The sequence below is a fragment of the Lynx canadensis genome, chromosome B3 (genome assembly GCF_007474595.2).
Source record: "Lynx canadensis isolate LIC74 chromosome B3, mLynCan4.pri.v2, whole genome shotgun sequence".
Taxonomy (NCBI): domain Eukaryota; kingdom Metazoa; phylum Chordata; class Mammalia; order Carnivora; family Felidae; genus Lynx; species Lynx canadensis.
This window is the reverse complement of record NC_044308.2, coordinates 46,324,537-46,349,322: the sequence shown is the minus strand read 5'-3', so window position 1 is coordinate 46,349,322 and position 24,786 is coordinate 46,324,537. Positions and strand designations below refer to the sequence as shown.

Below are 24,786 nucleotides of genomic sequence, written 5' to 3'. Positions count from 1 at the left end.
GTTGCTTATCGGGAAGACCCACACGCTAGAGATCTAGATGCAATCTGGTCCAAATAGCCTTTACAAATTCTCGGGCTCTATCTACAGTTTATAACCCGAATTCTATCTGGAAATATGCCTTCATGATTGTGGAGAACCTGCAGAGCCAAATAGTGTGGACTGCAGGGACTTTTGTGGCCCTCCCCACCCCATCCCACCACATGAAGCATTCAGGGTAAGAGAGAAACATAGAGCAGAGTGGGAAGGAGATAGCCCTCATTTCCTACACATTTACAAGCCACATGGGACCTCCCCAAAGTAGGTCAGGTTGGTGGAGAGATTCCTCAGCCACTGAAGAAGGATAAGTGGCTTCGGGGAAAAAGAGATGTCCACTCTCCCTGACAAAGGCATTTGTAGAGGGGTCTTGAAGGCCAGTGATTACCACTGGGTCTCAGTTCTCAAGGTCAACATCCATCTTGTCATGCACAGGTCTTTTTTAGAGCTGAGACACTCCAATTTACCCCCAAAGTTCAAAGTATCCTTAAGGCAACCCTAATCCCTTAGTGTTTCAGAGATAAAATTTAGAAAGGAAGAGAGAAGTATGAGAAATAAGAATGCCTCACCAGCTACATTTCTAGCCATGAAGACAAGGTGGAAGAGTAAGGAGGAAGCAGAAAAAAGAAGTTGTTTCTGGGGTCCCACTAGAGTGTCCAGTGTTCGCCAAGGATTAAGAAAGCGGATGTTTATTATTTCTCTACCTGGGGTCCCTGCTCAGTGGTGGGATCAAAGGGACTCCCCACTATGCGCCTCTTGGCCCGCTCCACACTTCTTCTCACAAACTCCTCATAGATGGACTCCTCCACAAAGATGCGAGACCCCGCGGTGCAGCACTGGCCTTGGTTGAAGAACACCCCCTGGTGAGCCTGCTCCACAGCATAGTCCACTGCAAGAGGAAAACAGCCACGTCCTCAGCACTAGTTCTCCTGCGGAGGGGTGTGTCTACAGAGTCACCTCCCATCCCTCTCCCCAGAGCCCTAGGTATAAATGCCACGCTCACCGCAGAGCGTATGGTGAGTAGGCAGCACCGGGGAGAGCACTGGATTGAGAACGCAGCTTAGGTGGAAGTTCTAACTAGACCCTGATGTTACTTGCTATGTGAACGTGGACGACTTCACTTCTTTGAGCCTCTTTCTTCTTCTGTAAAAAGGAGGACTGGACCACATCATCTAGAACAGGGGTCTCAAACTCCAGGATGCCAAGGGGCTAGGCAGATAATGTAACGGTAGGAATCTGCCAGCTACTGAAACAATCTGATGGAGGCTCAGAAGGAAAGATACTACATTTGGCTGTTGCTCTGCGTGAATATAAGCCACTGGCTGCCAGATGGCCAATTGTAAGAAAAAACAGAAGTCAGTATTTTTAATGTGCAGTTTTTCTTTTTTCAAGTGCTGTGTGACATTTAGACAGGTAAACATATGTATGCCTGCATCTTGTCTATGGACTGCCAATGTGCAACCTTACCCTACAGAACCTTGTAGCTGTATGCTCAATTTGTATTTTGTCGAATTAATAAGCTAGAACAGAAACTGATCTTCTTGAAAATCACCAAGTTTCCTCTATATTTACATGGGATGGTGTAATGGCATAAAACTTTTCCATATCGTAGCGTATCCTTCAAGATAGGACTAGTAAGTATGGTGTGTTAGTTGCTAAATGACTGACTCCCATCAGTCAACCAGTGGTGTGAGTGGAGGGCCTACTCCCCAAGAGAAATTTAGGTGGGAGAGTTCTGATCCCTCGGACAGCCAGCATGAAGCCGATGCTGAACTCTCTGCGGACTCCAAGCTGGGGCTGAGAGTCAGACAAACTGCTTTCTGCTTTCTGATCTCTCCAGTGATGAAAGGGAAAGCAGCTGCGCCTGGCAGGATGGGAAGAAGAAAAAGAAAGAATGAAAGAGACTTCGGAATTGCATTCCCTGGAAAGCTTTTCTAAACAGAAAGGCCACACCTAGGCAGGATGGACTGCATGGCATCCTGCCTGGAGACATGGGGTTTCCTAGGTTTGCTGCTCCATGCTGCCACAGAGTCCTACCTCCAAGGCGTAATCACCTGATTGAGGTCCATTCATACGGGACTTACCAAAGTAGGTTGTCATTCTGGCTGAAAGTCATGGAAGCAGCAGAGGATGGGGGCACTAAACAGAGAAGGGGTTGGGGGTTTGGGGAAATGTTGGCAGGCCTAGTGAACTAGTATGTTTTTAATGATCTACAAAGCCACCAGGCACAGTTGAGAAGTTTCAGATTTCTTGCATCTCGGCAGAGAGAGGGTATTTCAGCCGTTCGGAGGTTTAGGCCACTCCCCTTTGCACTGCGCAGCCCTGAGCAAGCCTTCATCTCTTCTACCCTGCTCTACAGCATCACAGAGTCAAAGAAGCTCATTAGTGTCCAGAAAACAAACTCTGTTCAGCTGTCAACTGACAAGCATTCTTTCCCAACATTAGTCTATCTGCTCCTTAGAAGGAAAGGTCCACATTATTCTACTTAAGTGCCCCTTAGTCTCCCAGATCTTCTTAGTGTCCTGTCAAAGTGGAGATACAAAGAGGGCACCGGAAGGCAGTGTGCTCGCACATGTATGAGATCTGTGGGTGACTTACAATCAGCATCGGCAAAAATAATATTGGGGCTTTTCCCTCCAAGTTCCAGAGTTACTCTCTTCAAGTTACTTCTTCCAGCTGCTTCTTGGATAAGCTTTCCAACCTGAAAGGAAAGGAAATGGAGGAAGGTTTTGCACACCTTGCGGCTGAGACAGTCAGTGGCCAAGCCAATTCTGGGCAACAGTAATTGATCCTGCGAGGCAAACTAACCCAGTGGAGGCGGCAGGAATAACTCCTGTGGTCGGGTTGGGTGGACGAGATACAAGTCAGCTGGGATGCAGTTTAATGTCTGTGATGAAGTGAGTTGGAAGACTGCTTTAGTTTCATGATGGAAGGAGCATGGAAAGAGGGTTTAATCTGGAATCTTAATCACTGGTCTCCGAAAAAGCCAACTGGCTTCACATGAAAGACATGATACATGATGAATGTAAAACAAAATCTTCATGTATTTAAAAAAATGCCACATGTGACTTTAATCACAGGGCTCAAAGAAAATATAGATGTTACACCTTTGCCTCTGCCTAGGTCTAGAGTAGAAGGATTCCCGATGGCTGAAGAACTGTCTATACTGTGCAATGCCTATTTACCTAGAAGCCAAGCAAACAATAGGCTGAGTTAGAGATAGCATTTACCATGGTGTAAACTCACCCTTCCAATGAAACTGAAAGTGTCAAGATGGAAACAGAAGAACACACTGCCTCAGTGATAGAAATGCTGTCCACTTTTCAGAGTCTGCCTCAGCTGAACAGTGTTTCCTTGCCCAAGGGAATACCCTCCCGTGGGTGGCCTATCCACCGATGGCAGCAGGGGTGTAGAGGCCCTTGCTCTCAGCTCACCACAGGACAGCTCTGCAGGACCATGGATGCTCCGCCATGCTGCATGTGGTTGGCGGACGTTGTCAGGCCTGCACTGCAGTTCAGCTTCCCCTGTGGCCACTCCCCTTCAGCAGCGATCCCTAATACATAACCTGCCTGGCAAACTCCATCTCAGCAGCTGCTTCCGGAGAACCTGACTCATAACAGGGTGCTACTCTACTATCAGGGTAGAGGTCACATATGGGAAATACCAAGTCCCCGAATTGCCCATATGGGCAGTTTGCTCTCGTTGGGATCAAAAATGCTACTGACTTCTACTGAAAACAAAATATTTTAAAAGCCTGGAGAAAAGAAATGCTAAATTTGAGTCCCTCCAGCCTCTTGTTGAGATCTTCAAGTAGGACTAACAATTCCTCAGGCAGGGTAGTCATGGTTAGGAGAAAATGTTCTGGAACCTGGAAGTTTTCTACTGATTTTATTGCTTACCAAATGTTTGACCTTGGAAAATTTATTTTACTTCTTGGAGCCTCGGTTTCCTCCTCTGTACCTGGGGCTAAACATAGTATCTACCTCAGAATTCAGTTGTCCTGAGGATTAAGTGAAGATATTTCGTCCTTAAAACCCTCCTCGTACACAGTGTGCCCACTCATGGTAGCTACGTGAAGGCGGGAGAAGCCAGGCCACTCTCTTTCCATGTTCAGTGCAGAGCAATGGAGGTGATCGTAAGAGGAGCTACTGCTAAGACTTTCCAAAGCAGGGCTCCCCCCTCCCTGCCCCCACTTCCCCCAAACTGCTAAGGCTTATCAGTTGCTTCAGGAAAATACTGGGGAAACTCTCGGACTTCCTTCAGTTGCCAGTATTACTCATTCACTGGATTAAATGCTTTTATGTTTTTATTATTACTCTACCTTATGGCAAAAAATTTAGAAAATGTACTTTCACTCCGAGGAAACCTAACCACGGGGGAAAAATAGTGATGTCTCTGGAAGAGCTAGAATTGGTGTTTCTTAATTTACAGGACAATGCTAGTTTCCAAGAGGTTAAGAAATACTGACATCCGGCCCTAAGATTAACGGGCAGGCATCAGCCCACCAGCCAGATGGTGCCTCTCCTGCCGTGCCAGTTTGTCTGTCTTCTACCTCAAGGCAAACTCCCTAGAAGACAGGCTAATAAAGGCCCTGTTCTCAGGAAAACATGCTTCCTCTCCTTCAGGAAGAAAATGTATGTACACAATGGAAAGGAGAATCTGGCCCTCTGTTCTGGCAAGAGGACAGCGGTCAGGTGAAAACTGTGACTGAAGCCTGAGATCCCTAGCTTGAGAGGGGAAGCCTTCAGAGGAGGACAGCTGGGACAAGAGCACCATGGGGAGTCCCTGATGGCTGTCCTCTGTGACTGATGATTCTCCTGAGGAATTCTAGGGTTCTTGGCTCTCTCTGCCCTGAGGAATCCATATTGATGATGACTCATCTTTAAGTCCAGGAAGATAAACAGACGAGTGCTTTCTCAAAGAAGGCAATCACTGGAATTCCCGAACTTATTATTAATTATATTAGAAAATGAACGTTTACTGAGCTGATCTATGTCAGACATTTACATGTAATTAGCTCATTTAAGTCGCTCAAAAACCCTACATAGTAGATACTATCTCATTTTAAAGATGACCAAACTTACGAGCTGGAAGTCAATGGATGGTACCATGTTACCCAGCAGGTGGGCTGGCAGAGCCTGTCAGACCCCAGGTAGACTGATGCCAGGGCACGAGCGCGAATCACTCCCTCTATGTGCCTCCCTCTCAACTTTCCGCCTTCCTTTCTGTATTTCCTGAGCACCTAATGTGTGCCACTCACCACCAAAACCTTGTCCCTGAACTCCTAATTGTATCCAGGTGAGTAGGAATATCACCTTTTATAGATACAAATGATGATCACAAACCATCAGTTGCAAAACTTACATTTTTGCCTTCAGAATGACATTAAAAAACAAGCAAAAGCAAGGGGAAATCATGGGTTTCACACACAGTAAGATGCTGAATAAATGTTTGGGGTTGGTAAAGGGAGTGCGGGCCCAGCTGGCATTGCATTTCTGTTAGCCCTACTCCTGACATTAATCAAAAAGTTCTAGGGGCTGGTATTTTTTGCCACTAGGAATGTTGTCCAGTGATTATTTTCATGGCTACGGTAACTATACAAAAACCTTGCTCAGTCTATGGTCATCAGAGAATACCTAAGAATAATTTTTCCTGTGTCAATGCTTTGCCAGCCTTTCCTTAGAAACCAAATTTGTGCTAAACATTGTGAGGCAAATCTCAGATGAATAATGCCTTTCCTCTTCATCTTTGGAAGAAAGTCAAGTTGCAGCTCAGAGTCAAGAAACAACTGAATGTGTTAGGCCACGGGAGAACCATTCCCATCTGGAGGGGCCTCAGGACAAGACACTGAGGAAATGCAGTTTTCACTGATCCCCTTCATTCAACACACATATTCCTGGTTCTCCAACTTCGTGCCGGGTGCAATGCTGTACCAGGAAGGACCTCACAGCTAAGAGGACTCCCACACAAACCTAGCAGGTGCTCACTAAGTGTAGCTTTACAGTCCACTGGGACAAAAATCTGGGTCAGATTTAATATTAGATAAGAGTGGACAGAATTATGGCTCTGAGGCACTTTGTTATAAGCCAGAGTCAGAGCTCTCCCTCCGGTCTTTATCCACAGATTAGGGCTTTGGAGAACACAATATTACTCATGAATTCTCTCCGTGAGTGGACACAGGTTAAATGACCACAAATGGGAGGCACTCCTCATTATCATTACCAAGAAGGGGAAAGAAGTGATGGAAAGGAAAACAGATGCAAGTCCAAAGCAAGGGATTTTTTTTTAGCAAGATTTTCTTAATAGGGAAAAGTAATATTTAAAACTCAAGTGTTCAAGTGAGAATTGACTCCATGTCTGCTTATAAAATTTGACAGGTCCCGTGCAAACCGACCAAAAATACTACCTGTACAAAGCCCATACAAGGGTTCCCAAAATTAGAATCTACGGAGTTAGACAATGTCAGAAAGAACTAAATACAGACACCACACAAGGGCCTGGGAGAGGCAGTGAGTAGTACTCCTTGGGAGTATGTGAGACCCCGGTCACGGCGAACCCCTGTATGCAGGATCAGAAGGCAGAAGTGCACGGAGAGGTAAATGGGTCCGCAAGACACACAGGTCTTGTGAGTGGTTAAAAGTCAAGTCAGTAGGGATAGATTTATAACACCAAGTCCTATTCTGATCAAATAGGCAACATCTCCCGCCCCATCACTGACAAGCTGGCTAACTGCAACCATATTTAGCTTTATGGATTACCCACAGGTGTCAAGAGACCCAGGTACTACACACTGGCGTGGTGCCCAACTCCTCCTTCAATTTGGGAGTGACACTTTGGCTCCTGAAACCTCAGTTTCTTCATGTGCAGAATGAAGGCACAAGCCAAGCAGTTACTCTATTCTTAGTACTCGAGTTGGCTGGAAGGGTTTTAAAAGACACATAGGGCTCCCGGAGCCCCTGTCTGTATTTAGAATCTGTCCACCGTTCTTCTGCATTTTTCTTGCTTATGGAGCAGAAGTAGCTTTTCATCAAAGCATGCAGCTGCACAGAATGATAGAAAAACCTGATTTCTTTTTTTTAAGTTTCCTGGACAGAGGTCATTATGAAAGAGTAAGTGATAGTGTTCCAGCCACGTGGTTTCTTAACTTTGCATTCCCTGTAGTCAGCTGTATCTGTGTAGCCCAAACAGGCAAGAGCGGGAAGTGGGGGCTCCCCCACACATATTGGAACTGGGCTCATTCTCAGCAGGAATGTTGGCACAGATCGACTCTGACTCCCATCCATGTTTGGAAAGGCTTCAGGATTGATATGAGGAGTATCCCTGGAAGAGCCACAATGTACCAGAACACGTTCACGGCAATGTGGCAGGGTAGGGAAATGCAATTTGGTGCTTTGCAAGGGAAAGGATTCCTCATACAGGACAAAAAAGAACACAAAAGGCCTTTCCATGCCCTCTTTATTTAATGCAGCTGCTCCCTGAACAGTGTTCCTGAAGCTGAGTAAACTTTTCATTAATTAGTGAATTACATCTATTAATAAGGGTGGATTCTTTCTCAGAGACATGCCTCCTTAAAAAAAAAAAAAAACAAAAATCTCTAGTACAGAGTTCAGTAAGCTGGTTGAAGATGCCTGCTTTTTGGAATATATCTTCATTTCTTAAACCTCTAACAGATTGACTCTATGGCTTTTTCCCTCCCCCCCCTTATTTTTCACTGTTGTGTTTACTGGCTAACTATGATGGAGACAGGAATGACAAAAATATATGTCATTGGATATTTCTTGCCTTTCTGAAATACCTAGAAAGAATAGGCCAAATCAGTCTGTTCAGATTTCTACCTGAAAGTAAAAAGACCAAAACAGTTAAGCAGTTCCTTTAATTTCAGTGATAACAGCAATTTCAAAACTGTCAAATTCCAATTATGAAAACCAACATGGCCACTAACAACCAGTCCCATCGCACCTGTCCCTCCAGTCACATGAAACCATATGCCCTTCCTGGAACATGCCTCTATGTGTTTGTCCAGGCGGTTTCATCTGCTTAAAATGCCTTTCCTCCCCTTGCTTACCTGATAAAATCATTTTTCCTGACCTATTTCTGCCACTTCCTCTGTGAAGCTAGCTTTCCAGACCCACCCTCCCCACAGGTCTGGTCTCTGATCCAACAAAACTCTCACACTGTTCTTAATAGTTGTCTTCTAGCCTGAATTCGTGAACAGAGAGACTCTACCTTCCTACCTACCTACCGGACATACATATGGAAGATTTTCCTCATTTGTTTGGTCACTGCACCAGAATATGACACCTGTTCTAGGAGGTCTTTTGAAATCAGAGACCATGTTAGAGAAACAAGTGAGAGAATACAGGATGCTTGTGTCCAAGGTAGTCGTACTTTGCCATAACTAGCAGAATAATCTTGGGCTTCCCTTTCACTTATCTTTGGCTTAAATTTCCTCATTTTTAATGAAGGGAATGACTTCATCTAACATTGGCTGTACCGCTCCTGGAGCACTTAAACACTTTTTCTATGTCTGGGCTCTACCTCAAGAGATTCTGATTATTTTACTCTGGATTATTTGTAAAAGTTCCCAAGAACGTTCTAATTTGCTGCTAGGGTTAAGAACTATGAGATGAGGGGCGCCTGGGTGGCGCAGTCGGTTAAGCGTCCGACTTCGACCAGGTCACGATCTCGCGGTCCGTGAGTTCGAGCCCCGCGTCGGGCTCTGGGCTGATGGCTCAGACCCTGGAGCCTGTTTCCGATTCTGTGTCTCCCTCTCTCTCTGCCCCTCCCCCGTTCATGCTCTGTCTCTCTCTGTCCCAAAAATAAATAAACGTTGAAAAAAAAAATTAAAAAAAAAAAAAAAAAAGAACTATGAGATGAAAGAACCTTTAAGGGCACTGCTCCCATACTTGTCTCTAACCTTGCATCATTGGTTCTATTTTGCAATTGTTCAACATTACTGTTTATTGAACACATACTCTGTACTGCTTGTTCTCACAAACATTACTTTACTTAATCTTCATCCATTTCTGTGAGGCAAAATTACCCCCCCCCCCCCCATTTTATAGCCGGGGAAAAAAAAATGTGACTCAGAGAGGTCAAGAAATGACTTGCTGACAGGCATCCACTGAGAGGCGGAGCCAGGACTGGACTCATAGAGTGCCCGTACCAAGCCTAGGGTTCTTTCTGCTCCACTACGGCTTCTCTCTGTGGTTCTTCTCTTCTCCGATGCTCTCCTGGGGATTAGGCCCCCTTTGCTCAGAGTAGAATTCTGACAGCTAAACACTCTATCCACAGCTAACAGATATTCCAGATCAACTGTCTGGGATACTTAGCCATCCTTCTGTTAACTACATAGGACTCTCCCTTTGTATTTCAGATAACTAAAAAAGTCAAGATTCTGGTTGTTTTGGTTTGCTTTGATAGGAAGAATCGTGGAGTACTCAAGTCAATGGTACTACATTTCCCACTAACCAGGTGAACTGAATGAAGGGATGGGCATCATAGGACCTGCTCATTATCACCCAGAGCTCCAAGGAGAGAAACCCCTTGCAGAATAAATAATCTCGGCGAGCAGGCAGAGGCCACAGCATACTTTTTCTTATTCTTCAGTACTCAAGTTTTGATTTAAGAATTAAGGAGAGGAAAAGAAAATACTTTAAAGCCTGTACATCCAGGTGCTTTTTGACACATTCAACTGGTATTTTTGATTCAAATGCTGGATGGTTTACTAGTGGACCCCTACAATCTTAGAAAGAAGCTCATGAGCTTTTTTTTAAAAACAGACAAAACGATAGCAGGGCAACTCCCCCACCTACAAAGAGGGGCGAGGCTACAAGTGGAAAGAGCTGACCCAATTCATTACTCAAGCCGCAGCGAGGGTGTCTACACCATGCATTATGACACTCATCTCACTTAGGAAGTGAAGGAGAACCCCGGCTGCGTAAATTAGAATCAGTGATAATACAGCTGTTAGCCACAAACATTTGTTTGGCACGAATCAATCTGGACTCTCCTGTAGTTTGCTTTGATGGTCTCTCTACTATCTTGTTGACTAATGATGAAATCATGGTTTGTTAATCTAACTGAACAAAGAAAACACCACACCAAGCAAAGTGCAAACTGCTTTCCTGTACTTTATTGAGGTTGTTTATTGACTCTGTGTTTATAAGAGCCCTTTTATATTCACTTATTAAATATTTACATGCATTGCTTATGTATTTAGCTGCATAAGGAGAAATTAATCCTATCTTCCATCTGAGTAACTCTGTTTGTTTTTCAAAGGCCTTTTGCTGAAGTAAAATGGCAAGCAGCCACCTCAAATAAGCTTCTTGTTACTGTTGCAGACATTCTGTGATGCATCAGTAAGTCACTTCTCCCTAGGGTAATCATACCAGGGGCCATGTTCAAATTCATATTTAAGTGACATGTTCCCTCTGGAACAATCTATATAATTTCCCAAGGAGCCTACAAAGTTAAAAGAGAATAGATGGATAAAGAAGTAAAAACTGATGAAAGCAAGCTGAAAATGATTTGGGGAATTATGTGATCACTTGATTTGCCTGTAAAAATTCTCTACCCACCACCATTAATATGGGGAATTATAAGTTGGCTTTCATATTCTAGACAAATCCTTCTCTCTCAGGTCTTCTATTATCTATCTGTCAAAGATACTACTCCAGAAAAGAAACTAGGAGATACTCCAGAGGCCATAGCGGTAGTTCCCCTCTAAGTGAATGCAAATGCCTTTCTAGAGAGAGAAATATTAAATATAGATTTTGTCAGAAAAACTTAGTGAAATGTGCTTTATGCACACTGCAATAGGCTACCTCATGCTGTGAGTATTCCTAAGAACAGAACACTTCACATGGCCACCTTCCACCTCATTCTCTTTCCCGAACTTTTCTTTTTCTGTCTGTCTGTGTGTGTCTCTCTCTCTCAGGTCCCTCCACTGAATATCGGCATCTTTGAAGATTACATATTTAGTTTTTAATGCTCTTCCTGTTAAGATGGAGAATCTCCTATGTTATATTATATAAAGCTACAGTGACCAAAAATAGTGTGGTATTGGTGAAGGGACAGACACACAGATCAGTGGAACAGAACAGAGTCTAGAAAGAGCCCCATACAAATATGCACAACTGCAGCCTGAGAAAGGCACAAAGTCATTTTAGTAGAAACAAAGACCATCTTTTCAAGAAACGGTACTGGAACTAGTATTATCTACAAAGAAGTTAGTTCCTCACTTTACAACATGCACAAAAATTAAATAAAAATACATCATAAACCTAAGTGTTAAACACAAAACTATAAAATTTCTAGAAGGAAACATAAAAGAAAATCTCTGTCATGTTAAGTTAGGCAAAAGTTGCTTAGGCATGACACCAAAAGCCTGATCCAGAAAATAAAAAAATAATGAATCAATAAACTGGATGCCATTAAAATTAAGAACTTCTGCTCTGCAAAAGGCACTGCTGAGAGAATGAAAGGATAAACCACAGACTAGGAGAAAATATTTGCAGAGCACAATGGACTTGCATCCAGAATACACAAAGAATTTTTAAAATTCAACAATGAAACAAACAACAAAACAGTAAAAAAAAAAAAAAAAAGTGGGCAAAGATTAAAACACACTTCAACAAAGAAGACACACAGATGACCAACACACACATCAAAGAGATGCTCACCATCACTCATCACCAAGGAAATGCAAATCAAAACCACAACGAGATATTACCTCACCTCTATTAGGATGGCTACTATAAAAAATACTGGAAATAACAAGTGATGGCAAGGATGTGGAGAAAAAGAGAACCCTTCGGCACTACTGGTGGGAATATAAATCGCTGCAACCATTATGAAAAATAGTACGGAGGTTCCTGAAAAACTTAAAGATAGAACTACCATATGATCCAACACAATCCCACTTCTGGGTATCCTTCTGAAGAAAACAAAAACACAAACTAGAAAAGGGATCTGCACCTCCATGTTCACTGCAACATCATTTACAATAGCCAAGATATGGAAACAACCTGAGTCCACCAATGGATGATTAAAGAAACTGGTATATATTAACACTGGAATATATATTCAGCCATAAAAAGGACTAAAATCTTGCCATCTGTGACAACATAGATGAACCTCAAGGACATTGTTAAGTGAGATAAATCAGACAGAGAAAGACAAATACTGTAGGAACTCTCTTATATATGCAATCTAAAATAAACATATTATATATTTATATGTATGTATGTGTGTGTGTGTGTGTGTGTGTGTGTGTGTGTGTGTGTGTGGACTCTTCCAGGACCATAACTGTCAGTATGTATGCACTCAGTGTTTTAGCTACTGTGCTTTAGAAACTAACATTACAGTGAGGAGGGCCAGAATCCAAAAATTTTAAATGTGCAATGGAAACACCACATAAAACCAACTAACTCTATATACAAGCACACATATGCACAAGTGATGTGATCCTGGGAATGAGAAAAGCTCCCCAACAGATGCACCAAGATCACCTATAAAATCCGAGTGAATTCAATTTCAATTGTGCCACATGGTATGTTATGTCGATCTACCTCATGATAAGGTATGGGCTGATAATTACCTAATTTCAAATACTGTTAAGGATAATTAATATATACAATGTCTGATTTCATCCCCAGCCCAGAAGAATCATTTATTAGCCAGCAACAGGGTAACTGTATAACAGGCTCTTACACAGATATTATCTAGTTTAATGCTCATAACTGCTTGGCAAAGTAGGTGTCACTCCCCCCTTTTTCTAGAAAACAGACTCAGAAAGCTAATGAATAATCAGGTGGAACTGGCATTAATTACATATCTGTGAAATAAATTTGTAGCAAAATTTTCAAATGGGCTTCTATAATTTTAAAAACCTTTAAATAAATGTGGTGCGTAGTCAAAAGTTCCCAAGATATACATATATTTAAAAAAAACCACTATGTTGAGATAACACTATTACATTTATTAGGATGGCTAAAAATAAAAATACTGACCGTACCCAATGCTGGAGAAGAGGTAGGGGAGCTGGAAGTCTTAGACATTGCTGGGAGGAATGTAAGGTGGTACCACCACTTTGGAAAATAGTTAACAATTTCTTAACCTACCATACAATCCAGCTATTCCATTCCTAGGTATTTATCCAAGAGTTAAGGAAATACACACACCATACAGATGCACAAAGAGTCGTACATGAAATGTTCACAGGAACTCTTATTTGTAGCAGTCCCAAACCAGAAATAACCTAAATGTCCACCAACAGGTGAATGACGAACAAATTCTGGTATATCCACAAAATGGAGTATGACTCAGGAACAAGAAGGGATGAATTACTGAGATACACAACAAAATGGATGGATTTCAAAATTACTGTGTGAATAAGAACAGCCAGACAGAAGAGTATATACAGTGTGTTACTATTTATATGAAATTGCAAAAAGTGCAAACAATCTACCATGGCAAAAAGCAGATCCATGCCTGAGAATGGGCAGGGGGTGGAGGGCAAAAAGAGGAGATCACAAAGGGCCAGCAGGAAACTTCTGAGGGAGATGGACGTGTTTGCTATCTAAACTGTGGTGGTGGTCACACAGGTAGATACATATGTCAAAACGTATCAAGTTGTGCATTATGTGCAATTTATTATGTATCAATTATACCCCAATAAAGTTGTCAATAAATATACATTAAACAATGAAAGTGTTATTTTATTAGAGCAATTATGTCATACATCTATTTGTTGTCATTTGGGAACTGTTGGGGGGAAAATTGAATCTACCTGACTATTTAAAATATGATTTAATGGTTTTAATTAAAGTCAAATGCCTTAGGAATAAATTAATTACATTTTAAAATAATTGGAGCTTGACAGGGAAAGAGAAGTGAAGAGAAAAAAAGAAACTTAAAGGAAAGCAAAAGGTGGTGAAAATAAAGAACAGATCAGAGGACAAAAGAAGAGATTACAATTAGAACTAAAAAGAGGCGGGGCACTTGGGTGGCTCAGTCAGTTAAGCATCCAACTTTGGCTCAGTTCATGATCTCACAGTTCGTGAGTTCAAGCCCTGTATCAGGCTCTCTGCTTTAGATCTTCTGTCCCTCTCTCTTTCTCTGTCCTTATCCCCTGTGCACCCACTCTCTCCCTCCCTCTCAAAAATAAAACTTAAAAAAAAAGAAAAGAAAAAGAGGCAACACTTGAGATAATAAGTCTCAATAAGAATGAAGCCACCATACTCACTACAGAGGTTGACCAGTTCTCATTTATCTGCACAGAAGGAAGGAAACAATCATGATGCTAAGGACTCACTGGCCAGATAAGGGAGGGGTGGGCACTCAGGCAGCAGAAACAGCACATACTCAGTCACAGAACTGAAAGGCACGGCCCATCTAGGTGTCTGCAAGCAGTCTGGGAAGGCTAGAGAAAGGGGAAGTTGTGGGGCCAGGTCATGAACCAACTTGTCTGTTACCTGAAAGAATTTTGGATACCCAGGTAGAGATGTCTACTCTACAGATAGAAACAGAAGTCTCAAGCTCAAAAAAGCAGTTAATAATTACAGTGAGCTATTTCAAGGACATATTCTGACATACTGTGTTCACTCATAGGATTATTTCATATTGACAAATAAAAAATTAAATGGACCAATTAAAGTTAGTACAAATGAAAAACCTTTTGTACCGATGGTCTTATGGGGAAGGAAGAATTAGAGTGGGAAATGGTGGTTAAATTCCAAGTTCAGAAACCAACATTTATGACTGAAATGAAACTTGCACCTTCTCTTAGGAATAGTGCTTTTCTTTTAATGTTTATTTTTGAGAGAGAGAAAGAAAGAGAGAGTGTGTGCAAAAGTGGGGGAGAGGCAGAGAGAAGGGGACAGAGGATCCAAAGAGGGCTCCATGCTGACAGCAGCGAGCCTGACGTGAGGCTAGAACTCACGAACTGCAAAATCATGACCTGAGCTGAAGTCGAAGTTGAATGCTCAACCGACTGAGCCACCCAGGTGCACCAGGAATAGTGCTTTTATGCAGTAAAAGCTCAGTCAACAAAAATTGCATATAAGAGGAAAATGTGACCAGCTAAGCCTGCAGTGTCAAATTTTCTATGAATTCATCAGCTGATTCTCTGGGTTCTCTTGAACAGCCACTGCAAGGGGCACATGATGATGCCATGGCCTTGGAGCTGGGCTGAACCTAGAAAACCCTCTGGGGAACAAGCCTGGAGCATAGAAGAACTAGCAAAAAGAGGGAGGAGTAAGCAATCTTGCCGATTGTCAGTTCTATACCCTGTGTGCCAGGGAAACCCCAAGGTCATTTGTAAAATAAGGAGTGACTTAAGGGCATCTTTACTCCTGCAAGGAACACAGTAGAGGATCAAAATATTTACCGATGTAAGAGGACTTGGAGTTCTAAGATTATCAAAGTCCTCTCTTTCTGGTAGCTAGCAAGCCCATTTGCACCCTTCTGGGCTCCAGGGCTGCTCCAGCACATGGGGAGCAAGAAAGAGAGAAATGTTGCTACACACAGATTGAGAAGTGGCAGAGGAGGGCCTGGATTGCTACATACATTCCTCTTAGGACCACCTTTGCTGTGTCCCAGAGGTTTTGGGCTGTGGTGTTATCATTTTCATTGGCTTCCGTGTACTTTTTTAATTTCCTCTTCAACTTCTTGGTTAGCCCATTCGTTCTTTGGTAGGATGTTCTTTAGTCTCCAAGTATTTGTTACCTTTCCAATTTTTTTCTGGTGGTTGTTTTCGAGTTACACAGCATCGTGGTCTGAAAATATGCACGGTATGATCTCAGTCTTTTTGTACTTGTTGAGGGCTGATTTGTGTCCCAGTATGTGATCTATTCTGAAGAACATCCCACGTGCACTGGAGAAGAATATGTATTCTGCTGCTTTAGGATGAAATGTTCTAATATACCTGTTAAGTCCATCCGGTCCAGTGTGTCATCCAAAGCCATTGTTTCCTTGTTGATTTTCTGATTAGATGATCTGTCCATTGTTGTAAGTGGGGTGTTGAAGTCCCCTACTATTATGGTAAAATTATCAATGAGTTTGTGTTTGTGATCAATTGATTTATATATTTGGTTGTTTCATGTTGGGGGCATAAATGTTTATAATAGTTAGATCTTCTTGGTGGGTAGGCCCATTAATTATGATACAATGCCCTTCTTCATCTCTTATTACCGTCTTTATTTTAAAGTCTAGATTGTATGACATAAGTATGGCCACTCTGGCTTCCTTTTGGCGACCGTTAGCATGACAGATGGTTCTCCAGTATGATTTGGTCACACTAGCCTTCTACCCCTTTTTTCTCTCTCTTCATCTTCTGTGATTTTTATGATTCAGATGCTTTTCCTTTTTAATGAGTCACTGAGTTCTCTAATTCTTTATTTTAATTTTTTAAAATGTTTTTAAACATCTAAGAGTAAGAGAGACAGAGTGTGAGCTGGGGAGGGACAGAGACAGAGGGACACACAGAATCTGAAGCAGGCTCCTGGTTGTGAGCTGTCAGCATAGAGCCCGATGCGAGGCGAGAACTTGTGAACCGCAAGATCATGACCTGAGCTGAAGTCAGACACTTAACTGACTGAGCCACTCAGGCACCCCCTGGCTTTCATTTCTTCCTGCTCTTTCTTTTGGGGTGAATTCCTTCATTTTGTCATTTTGGAAGATTAAAAGAACTAATAAAATAAAAAATTAAAATTAAAAAATTAAAAACAACACAAAACATCAAATAAAAAACAACAAGAAAAGCAACAAAGACTACAAAGGACCAGAGAACACCACCAGAAACTCCAACTCTACAGGCAACACAAGGCAATAAATTCCTATCTTTCAGTACTCACTCTAAACGTCAATGGACTAAATGCTCCAATCAAAAGACATAGGATAACATAAGAAAACAAGATTCATCTATATGCTGTTTACAAGAGATCACTTTAGACCTAAAGACTCTGTCAGATTGAAAGTAAGGGGATGGAGAACCATCTGTCATGCTAATGGTCGCCAAAAGAAAGCCAGAGTGGCCATACTTATGTCATACAATCTAGACTTTAAAATAAAGACGGTAATAAGAGATGAAGAAGGGCATTGTATCATAATTAATGGGCCTACCCACCAAGAAGATCTAACTATTATAAACATTTATGCCCCCAACATGAAACAACCAAATATATAAATCAATTGATCACAAACACAAACTCATTGATAATTTTACCATAATAGTAGGGGACTTCAACACCCCACTTACAACAATGGACAGATCATCTAATCAGAAAATCAACAAGGAAACAATGGCTTTGGATGACACACTGGACCGGATGGACTTAACAGGTATATTAGAACATTTCATCCTAAAGCAGCAGAATACATATTCTTCTCCAGTGCACGTGGGATGTTCTTCAGAATAGATCACATACTGGGACACAAATCAGCCCTCAACAAGTACAAAAAGACTGAGATCATACCGTGCATATTTTCAGACCACGATGCTGTGTAACTCGAAAACAACCACCAGAAAAAAATTGGAAAGGTAACAAATACTTGGAGACTAAAGAACATCCTACCAAAGAACGAATGGGCTAACCAAGAAGTTGAAGAGGAAATTAAAAAAGTACACGGAAGCCAATGAAAATGATAACACCACAGCCCCAAACCTCTGGGACACAGCAAAGGTGGTCATAAGAGGGAAGTATATAGCAATCCAGGCCCTCCTAAAGAAGGAAGAAAGGTCTCAGATACACAACCTAACCCTACACCTAAAGAGCTGGAAAAAGAACAGCAAATAAAACCCAAAACCAGAAAAAGACAGGAAATAATAAAGATTAGAACAGATATCAATGCTACAGAAACCAAAATAAAAGGAGAACAGATCATTGAAACCAGAAGCTACTTCTTTGAAATAATTAACAAAACTGATAAAACCACTAGCCAGTTTGATCAAAAAGAAAGAGGAAAGGACCCAAATAAATAAAATCAAGAACAAAAGAGGAGAGACCACAACCAACACAGCAGAAATAAAAACAACAATAAGAAAATATTATGAACAATTATATGCCACTAAAATGGGCAATCTGGAAGAAATGGACAAATTCCTAGAAACATATACACTACCAACACTGAAACAGGAAGAAATAGAAAATTTGAACAGACCATAACCAGTAAAGAAATCAAATTAGTAATCAAAAATCTGCCAAAAAACAAGAGTCCAGGGCCAGATGGCTTTCCAGGGGAATTCTACCAAACATTTAAGGAAGAGTTAACACCTATTCTCTTGAAGCTGTTCCAAAAAGTAGAAATGTAAGGAAAACTTCCAAACTCTTTCTATGAAGCCAGCATTACCTTGATTCCAAAACCAGACATAGACCCCACTAAAAAGGAGAACTATAGACCAATTTCCCTGATTAACATGGATGCAAAAATCTTCAACAAGATATTAGCCAACCGGGTCCAACAAAACATTAATAAAATTATTCACCACGACCAAGTGGGATTTATACCTGGGAGGCAGGGCCGGTTCAATATCTGCAAAACAATCAGTGTGATTCATCACATCAATAAAAGAAAGGAAAAGAACCACACGATCCTCGGGACCCCTGAGTGGCTCAGTTGGTTAAATGTCTGACTTCAGCTCAGGTCATGATTTCACAGTTCGTGAGTTCAAGCCCCGCATCAGGCTCTGTGCTGACAGCTTCGAAGCCTGAAGCCTGCTTCAAATTCTGTGTCTCCCTCTCTCTCTGTTCCTCCCCCACTCATGCTGTCTCTGTCTCTCTCCTTCAAAAACAAAAACATTAAAAAAAAAAAAAGAATTACACAATCCTCTCAACAGATGCAGAGACAGCATTTGACAAAAATACAGCCTCCTTTCTTGATAAAAACCCTCAAGAAAGTAGGGATAGAAGCATCTACCTCAAGATCATAAGAGCCATGTATGAAAGACCCAACACTAATATCATCCTCAATGGGGAAAAACTGAAAGCTTTCCCCCTAAGGTCAGGAACACGACAGGGATGTCCACTCTTGCCACTGTTGTTCAACATAATATTGGAAGTCTTAGCCTCAGCAGTCAGACAATGCAAAGGAATAAAAGGCATCCAAACCAGCCAGGAGGAGATCAAACTTTCACTCTTCGCAGATGACATGATACTCTATATGGAAAACCCAAAAGATTCCACCAAAAAAACTGCTAGAACTGATTCATGAATTCAGCAAAGTGGCAGGATATAAAACCAATGCACAGAATCGGTTGCATTCCTATACACAAATAATGAAGCAACAGAAAAAGAAATCAAAGAATAGATCCCATTTACAATAGCACCAAAAACCACAAAATACCTAGGAATATCTAACCAAAGAGGTGAAAAATCTATACACAGAAAACTATAGAAAGCTTATCAAAGAAATTGAAGAAGACACAAAAAAATGGAAAAAGATTCCATGCTCCTGGATAGGAAGAACAAAAACTGTTAAAATGTCAAAACTACCCAAAGTAATCTACATATTCAATGCAATCCCTATCAAAGTAAAACAAGCATTCTTCACAGAGCTAGAACAAACAATTCTAAACTTTGTATGGAACCAGAAAAGACCCTGAATAGTCAAATAATCTTGAAAAAGAAAACCAAAGCAGGAGGCATCACAATCCCAGACTTCAAGCTATACCACAAAGTGTAATCATCAAGACAATATGGTACTGGCACAAGAACAGACATTCAGATCAGTGGAACAGAATAGAGAACACAGAAATGGACCCATAAACGTATGGCCACCTAATCTTTGACAAAGCAGGAAAGAATATACAATGGAATAAAGACAGTCTCTTCAGTAAGTGGTGCTGGAAAACTGGACAGTGACATGTAGAAGAATGAACCTGGATCACTTTCTTACACCATACACAAAAATAAACTCAAAATGGATGAAAGACCTCAATGTAAGACGGGAAGCCATCAAACTCCTCGAGGAGAAAGCAGGCAAAAACCTTTTTGACCTTGGCCACAGCAACTTCTTACTCAACACGTCTACAGAGGCGAGGGAAACAAAAGCAAAAGTGAACTACTGGGACCTCATCAAAATAAAAAGCTTCTGCACAGCAAAGGAAACACTCAGCAAAACTAAAAGGCAACCGACAGAATGGGAGAAGATATTTGCAAACAACATATCAGATAAAGGGCTAGTATCCAATATCTATAAAGAACTTATCAAACTCAACACTCAAAAAACAAATAATCCAGTGAAGAAATGGGCAAAAGACATGAACAGACACTTCTCCAAAGAAGACATCCAGATGGCCAACCGACACATGAAAAAAGGCTCCACATCACTCATCATCAGGGAAGTACCACAAGAGATACCACCTCATACCTGTCAGAATGGCTAACATTAACAACTCAGGCAACAACATCCTTGGCAAAGATGCGAAGGAAGAGGATCTCTGTTGCACTCCTGGTGGGAATGCAAACTGGTGCAGCCACTCCGGAAAACAGTATGAAGGTTACTCAAAAGATTAAAAATAGAACTACCCTACGACCCAGCAATTGCACTAGTATTTATCCAAGGGATACAAGTGTGCTGTTTTGAAGGGGCACATGCACCCCAATGTTTATAGCAGCACTATCAACAATAGCCAAAGTATGGAAAGAGCCCAAATATCCATCGATGGATGAATGGATAAAGAAAATGTGGTGTGTATTATATATATATATATATACACACACACACACACACACACACACATACATACATACATACATATACACACACACAATGGAGTATTACTTGGCAATCAAAAAGAATGCAATCTTGCCATTTGCAAGTACGTGGATGGAACTCGCAGGTATTATGCTAAGCGAAATTAGTCAGTCAGAGAAAGACAAATATCATGTAACTTCATTCATATGAGGACTTTAAGAGACAAAACAGATGAAAATAAGGGAAGGGAGGCAAAAAATAATATAAAAACAGGGAGCAGGACAAAACAGAAGAGACTCTTAAATATGGAGAACAAACACAGGGTTATTGGAGGGGTTGTGGGAGGAGGGATGGGTTAAATGGGTAAGAGGCATCAGGAAATCTACTCCTGAAATCATTGTTACACTATATGCTAACTAACTTGGATGCAAATTTAAAGAAAGAAGTGGCAAAGAAGTCTCTACGGTTCTTGTCCATGAGATATAGCTTAAGGCGACAGGAAGAGTCTCAGCACTTCACGGGCGGACTATAGAAGTGACATATTCTTCTAAGAAATATAATCAAAGCATAACTCTGGTCCCCATGGTAACAGTACCCCTGCGTTCAGTGAGTGTTTTCCCCAATTACCAATACTGCATAGTTGTGTGGTATAGTATGAGCTCTTGGGAAGTTTTGTAAACTTCTAAATAAAATAGAGGCACTTTTGTTGTTTATCTTTTGAGAAGTTTATGGGTGAAGGGAATGCTTTCGATGTCTTTGCTGTGCTAAACTGATTTTGAATTCATTTGTTTTCCCCCTTCAGGTGCTTAGAAGAGCTATCATCGTTGGAATGAAATTACAGACAGAGCAGACACTGGGAGTGGCGGCTGTCAGTTCACACAAAGTCTTCCCTTGCACAGGTTAACAAACTCAGGGCTGTAGTTGTTTTCTTAAACGCATCTAGGAACATGTTTTGGAGTATGACCCAACTAGTCAAATTATGTATGAATCATAGTGATTCCTGAAAGCTAATGAACATAAGAACCACTAGAAAAGCTTATCAAAATAAGAATACCTAGACCTCATTTCCAAATAATCTAACTTAGAAGCTCTTGGGTGGTGCCCAGGAATCTACATTTAAACAAGCCTCTCGGCCCTCCCCCAATGCCCCCTCTGCATCCCTGTAGGTGAGGTAGTCCTTGAAGAGCTACTGGAAAGCAATGGTAACCACATTACACTTCACTGCGAAGAAATTCTCCCTGCACCAGATTTTTGTTCTGGCCAACACAGGCTGTGGGAGTGGCCCGTGCTCTAGACCAGTTAGCAGAATCGGGAGTTCCTTAACAGGTACTAAGTGTCCTTTCCCGGCACTGCTCTCTAAATCAACTACGCTGTTCCACTTAAAAAGAAAACAGGATTCAAAATCAGTTTATCCAAGCAAGCACTTGAGTGATCTTTCCAAAAAGTAAAATAGAACAGCAAAAACAAACAAAAACCTCACATTTATTAGAAGACAAAAATATTCATAAACTATAAAAGCTATAAAACAAACAAAAGGAAAGTAAAACTGCCAGAGGACAGTAGGAATTAGTTTTTGACAGATGTATTCTTTGCAAATGGAAGTTTCGGATTCAGCTAATATTTACTGAGTTCTTACAATGTGCCAAGCGACAGGACTGGAACTTTCAAATGCGTTATCTCAATTGGTCCACAAATAAATACGTAAGGAGTTATTATTCATAGCCCTTCTTAAGAGATGAAGAAATGAGAGGTCAGAAAGACTAAATAACTTGCTGAAGGTCACACAGCAGGAGATGTGGGATTGGATCCAAGGTTGGTTGAATCCAGCCCCCTTCTCTTCTACCCCACTTTCCCAAGAATAAACTGTTCTATAAATTTCATTTAAAAATAATAGAAAACAATGACAGCTAATATTTACTGATCCTTTACTAAGAACTACGCCTTGTCCTAAACACTTTACATATACTCGCTTATTCCATCCTCACGGTCCATGAATTAGATACCATCATCCCTTATCTTCAGACATGAATGTGAGGGCTGGAAGGATAAAATACTAACACATACTGTGAACAAATCCACACCATCATTATAGAGGTTTAAATTATGTCCAGTGTTCTGATATGGATCTGACAGATCTTATTTAATCTTGATTACTTTTAGTATGACTTGAAGACCGTGCTTGGAATTTCTTGTTGTAAAAGGGATTTCCTCTGTTTTATTTTTAAGAGGCCAAGTATGGTGTTATGATGCAGTGTTCTTTCAAGCTTTCATTTAGCAAAAAAGGAGTACTTTATTTTCCTTTAAGAGGTTCTAAATAAAGGACTGAAAGAAATTAACTCAAGCTGAACTACATACATTCAAGCTGAACTAAAGTTTCTAAACTAATGTAAGATTCTGGAAGGAGGTCTTTGTTATCATTAGACTGATTGGATTGATTACTAACTGTTTGGCTTAGTTATTAACTTTGCTTTTGATAAGCCACTGGATAGCTTTGCAGACGGAAATTAACCTGGCCTGAATACAGGTGAGAGTAACACAATCTAAGCAGTAGAAAGATGATTTATGAGAAATAGGTATAGGGGGAAACCTAATATTTTACCTAGCTTTTGCACACTTTTGTGTCCCTTAAATATTAAATACTTCCACTAGGACACTGGGATTATGGGTTTAGCAGTCACTGAACATCTGGTGTCCAGTGTTGGCTCACTCTACCAAGTGTTTGGGGCACTAGGAAATCAAACACACACCACTTCTCAATGTGTCCCATCTGCCATGATGTAGGTTCTTAGGACTGTTTTTTTTACCCCCATCTCTAGAAAGCTTTTCACTTCCAGAAGAGACTGTTAAGGATACATACTGAATTAGTATAAAATCTACAGCTCTGGAGTTTAAATGCCTGTTAAAAGTCAAGCTGTCTGAAATGACAGAAAAATGAAAACTACATTTGCTTTTGAGGGAAACAGTGAAACCTAATCTCCCATTTTACACCATGCCAGCAAAACGTGGAGCGAGCTTTTTCAAAGTGCTGGTCCTTAGTATCAGGCTTGGGAAATGACCCTGAGAATTGAATGGATACCAGTATTTGTTGATTATCTGCCAATAGCAAATGACACATTACTCACAAGGGTCCCCGCAGCTGGGGCTACTTTCCTCCAAGTCCTTCTTGTACATTGGTCCCCGTATGACTATCATTTCATTTTCTTCAAAGAGAAAAGGAAGACAGACCTACATTTCTCTGGGCTGTGAATACTAACAGCTCTGGAATTAAGATGTAGCATTATCCTTTTCTTAAATTATTATCAATCAATTATTGTTACCTTTGAATGAAGCTGCTTTTCATTTGAACTTAAATATCTTGAACTAATGATATTGTGATGGTGTTGAATGGTAAAAGATGCTGGCTACACTTTTGAGCACAGCATAATCATAATCATCACCTTCTGGCTTGGAGAGTAAGCTTTTTTCTCCCCTCAAATTCAGTCTTTATTTTTGGGGCTAACAAATATTTATAATGCATGTTGACTACACATCAGATACTACTTGAGGAAGTGAGAAGAATGCCTAAGATCGACTCTAAAGAGACCTCCACCCCAAAATCTGCATCTATGGCCAGAAAGTGTCATCTGAAACTAAAGCTAAAAAAAAGTCAACACAAAAGTGATAAGCAAATATTTGAGTTCACCCCAAAAGATTAAAAATGAGTTACCTATGGGACAAAAATAATATACAAATACTCTATACCAAACACACCAAGGGCTTTTCCTGAATCCAAACATCTTTAGGATTGTATTCTTTAGACTTTATAATTGTATCAGCTGAAGTAAAGAAATTGATAACCTCACTGATTATAATATATTTAATTTGAGGCAATGAGGATGAAGATAAACTATGAGAATAAGTGATCTGCCTGAAATCTAAAAGAAATCAAATAATGGTATCAAATTAATCAAAAGATGTGACAGATGCTTCTGCTTTTGGTCGTAATGGAGTAACTGGCACTGGACTTGTCCTGCTACTGAAAACAACTAGAAAAGTATGTGACACTGCTTTCTCCAA

General features: G+C 40.9%; 1 protein-coding gene across 2 annotated transcripts in view; it reads right to left on the bottom strand.

The window, feature by feature from the left end:
- The window catches only part of ALDH1A2 (aldehyde dehydrogenase 1 family member A2), a 99,464-nt gene that overhangs the window by 10,879 nt on the left and 63,799 nt on the right, over positions 1-24,786 (bottom strand). For both annotated transcript variants that reach the window (XM_032593631.1, XM_032593632.1), the window contains exons 8-9: positions 2,632-2,734; positions 738-922 (exon numbers count right to left, since the gene is read on the bottom strand). In XM_032593631.1, coding sequence (XP_032449522.1) covers positions 738-922; positions 2,632-2,734 — 288 coding nt within the window. The remainder of the gene's footprint in view (positions 1-737; positions 923-2,631; positions 2,735-24,786) is intronic.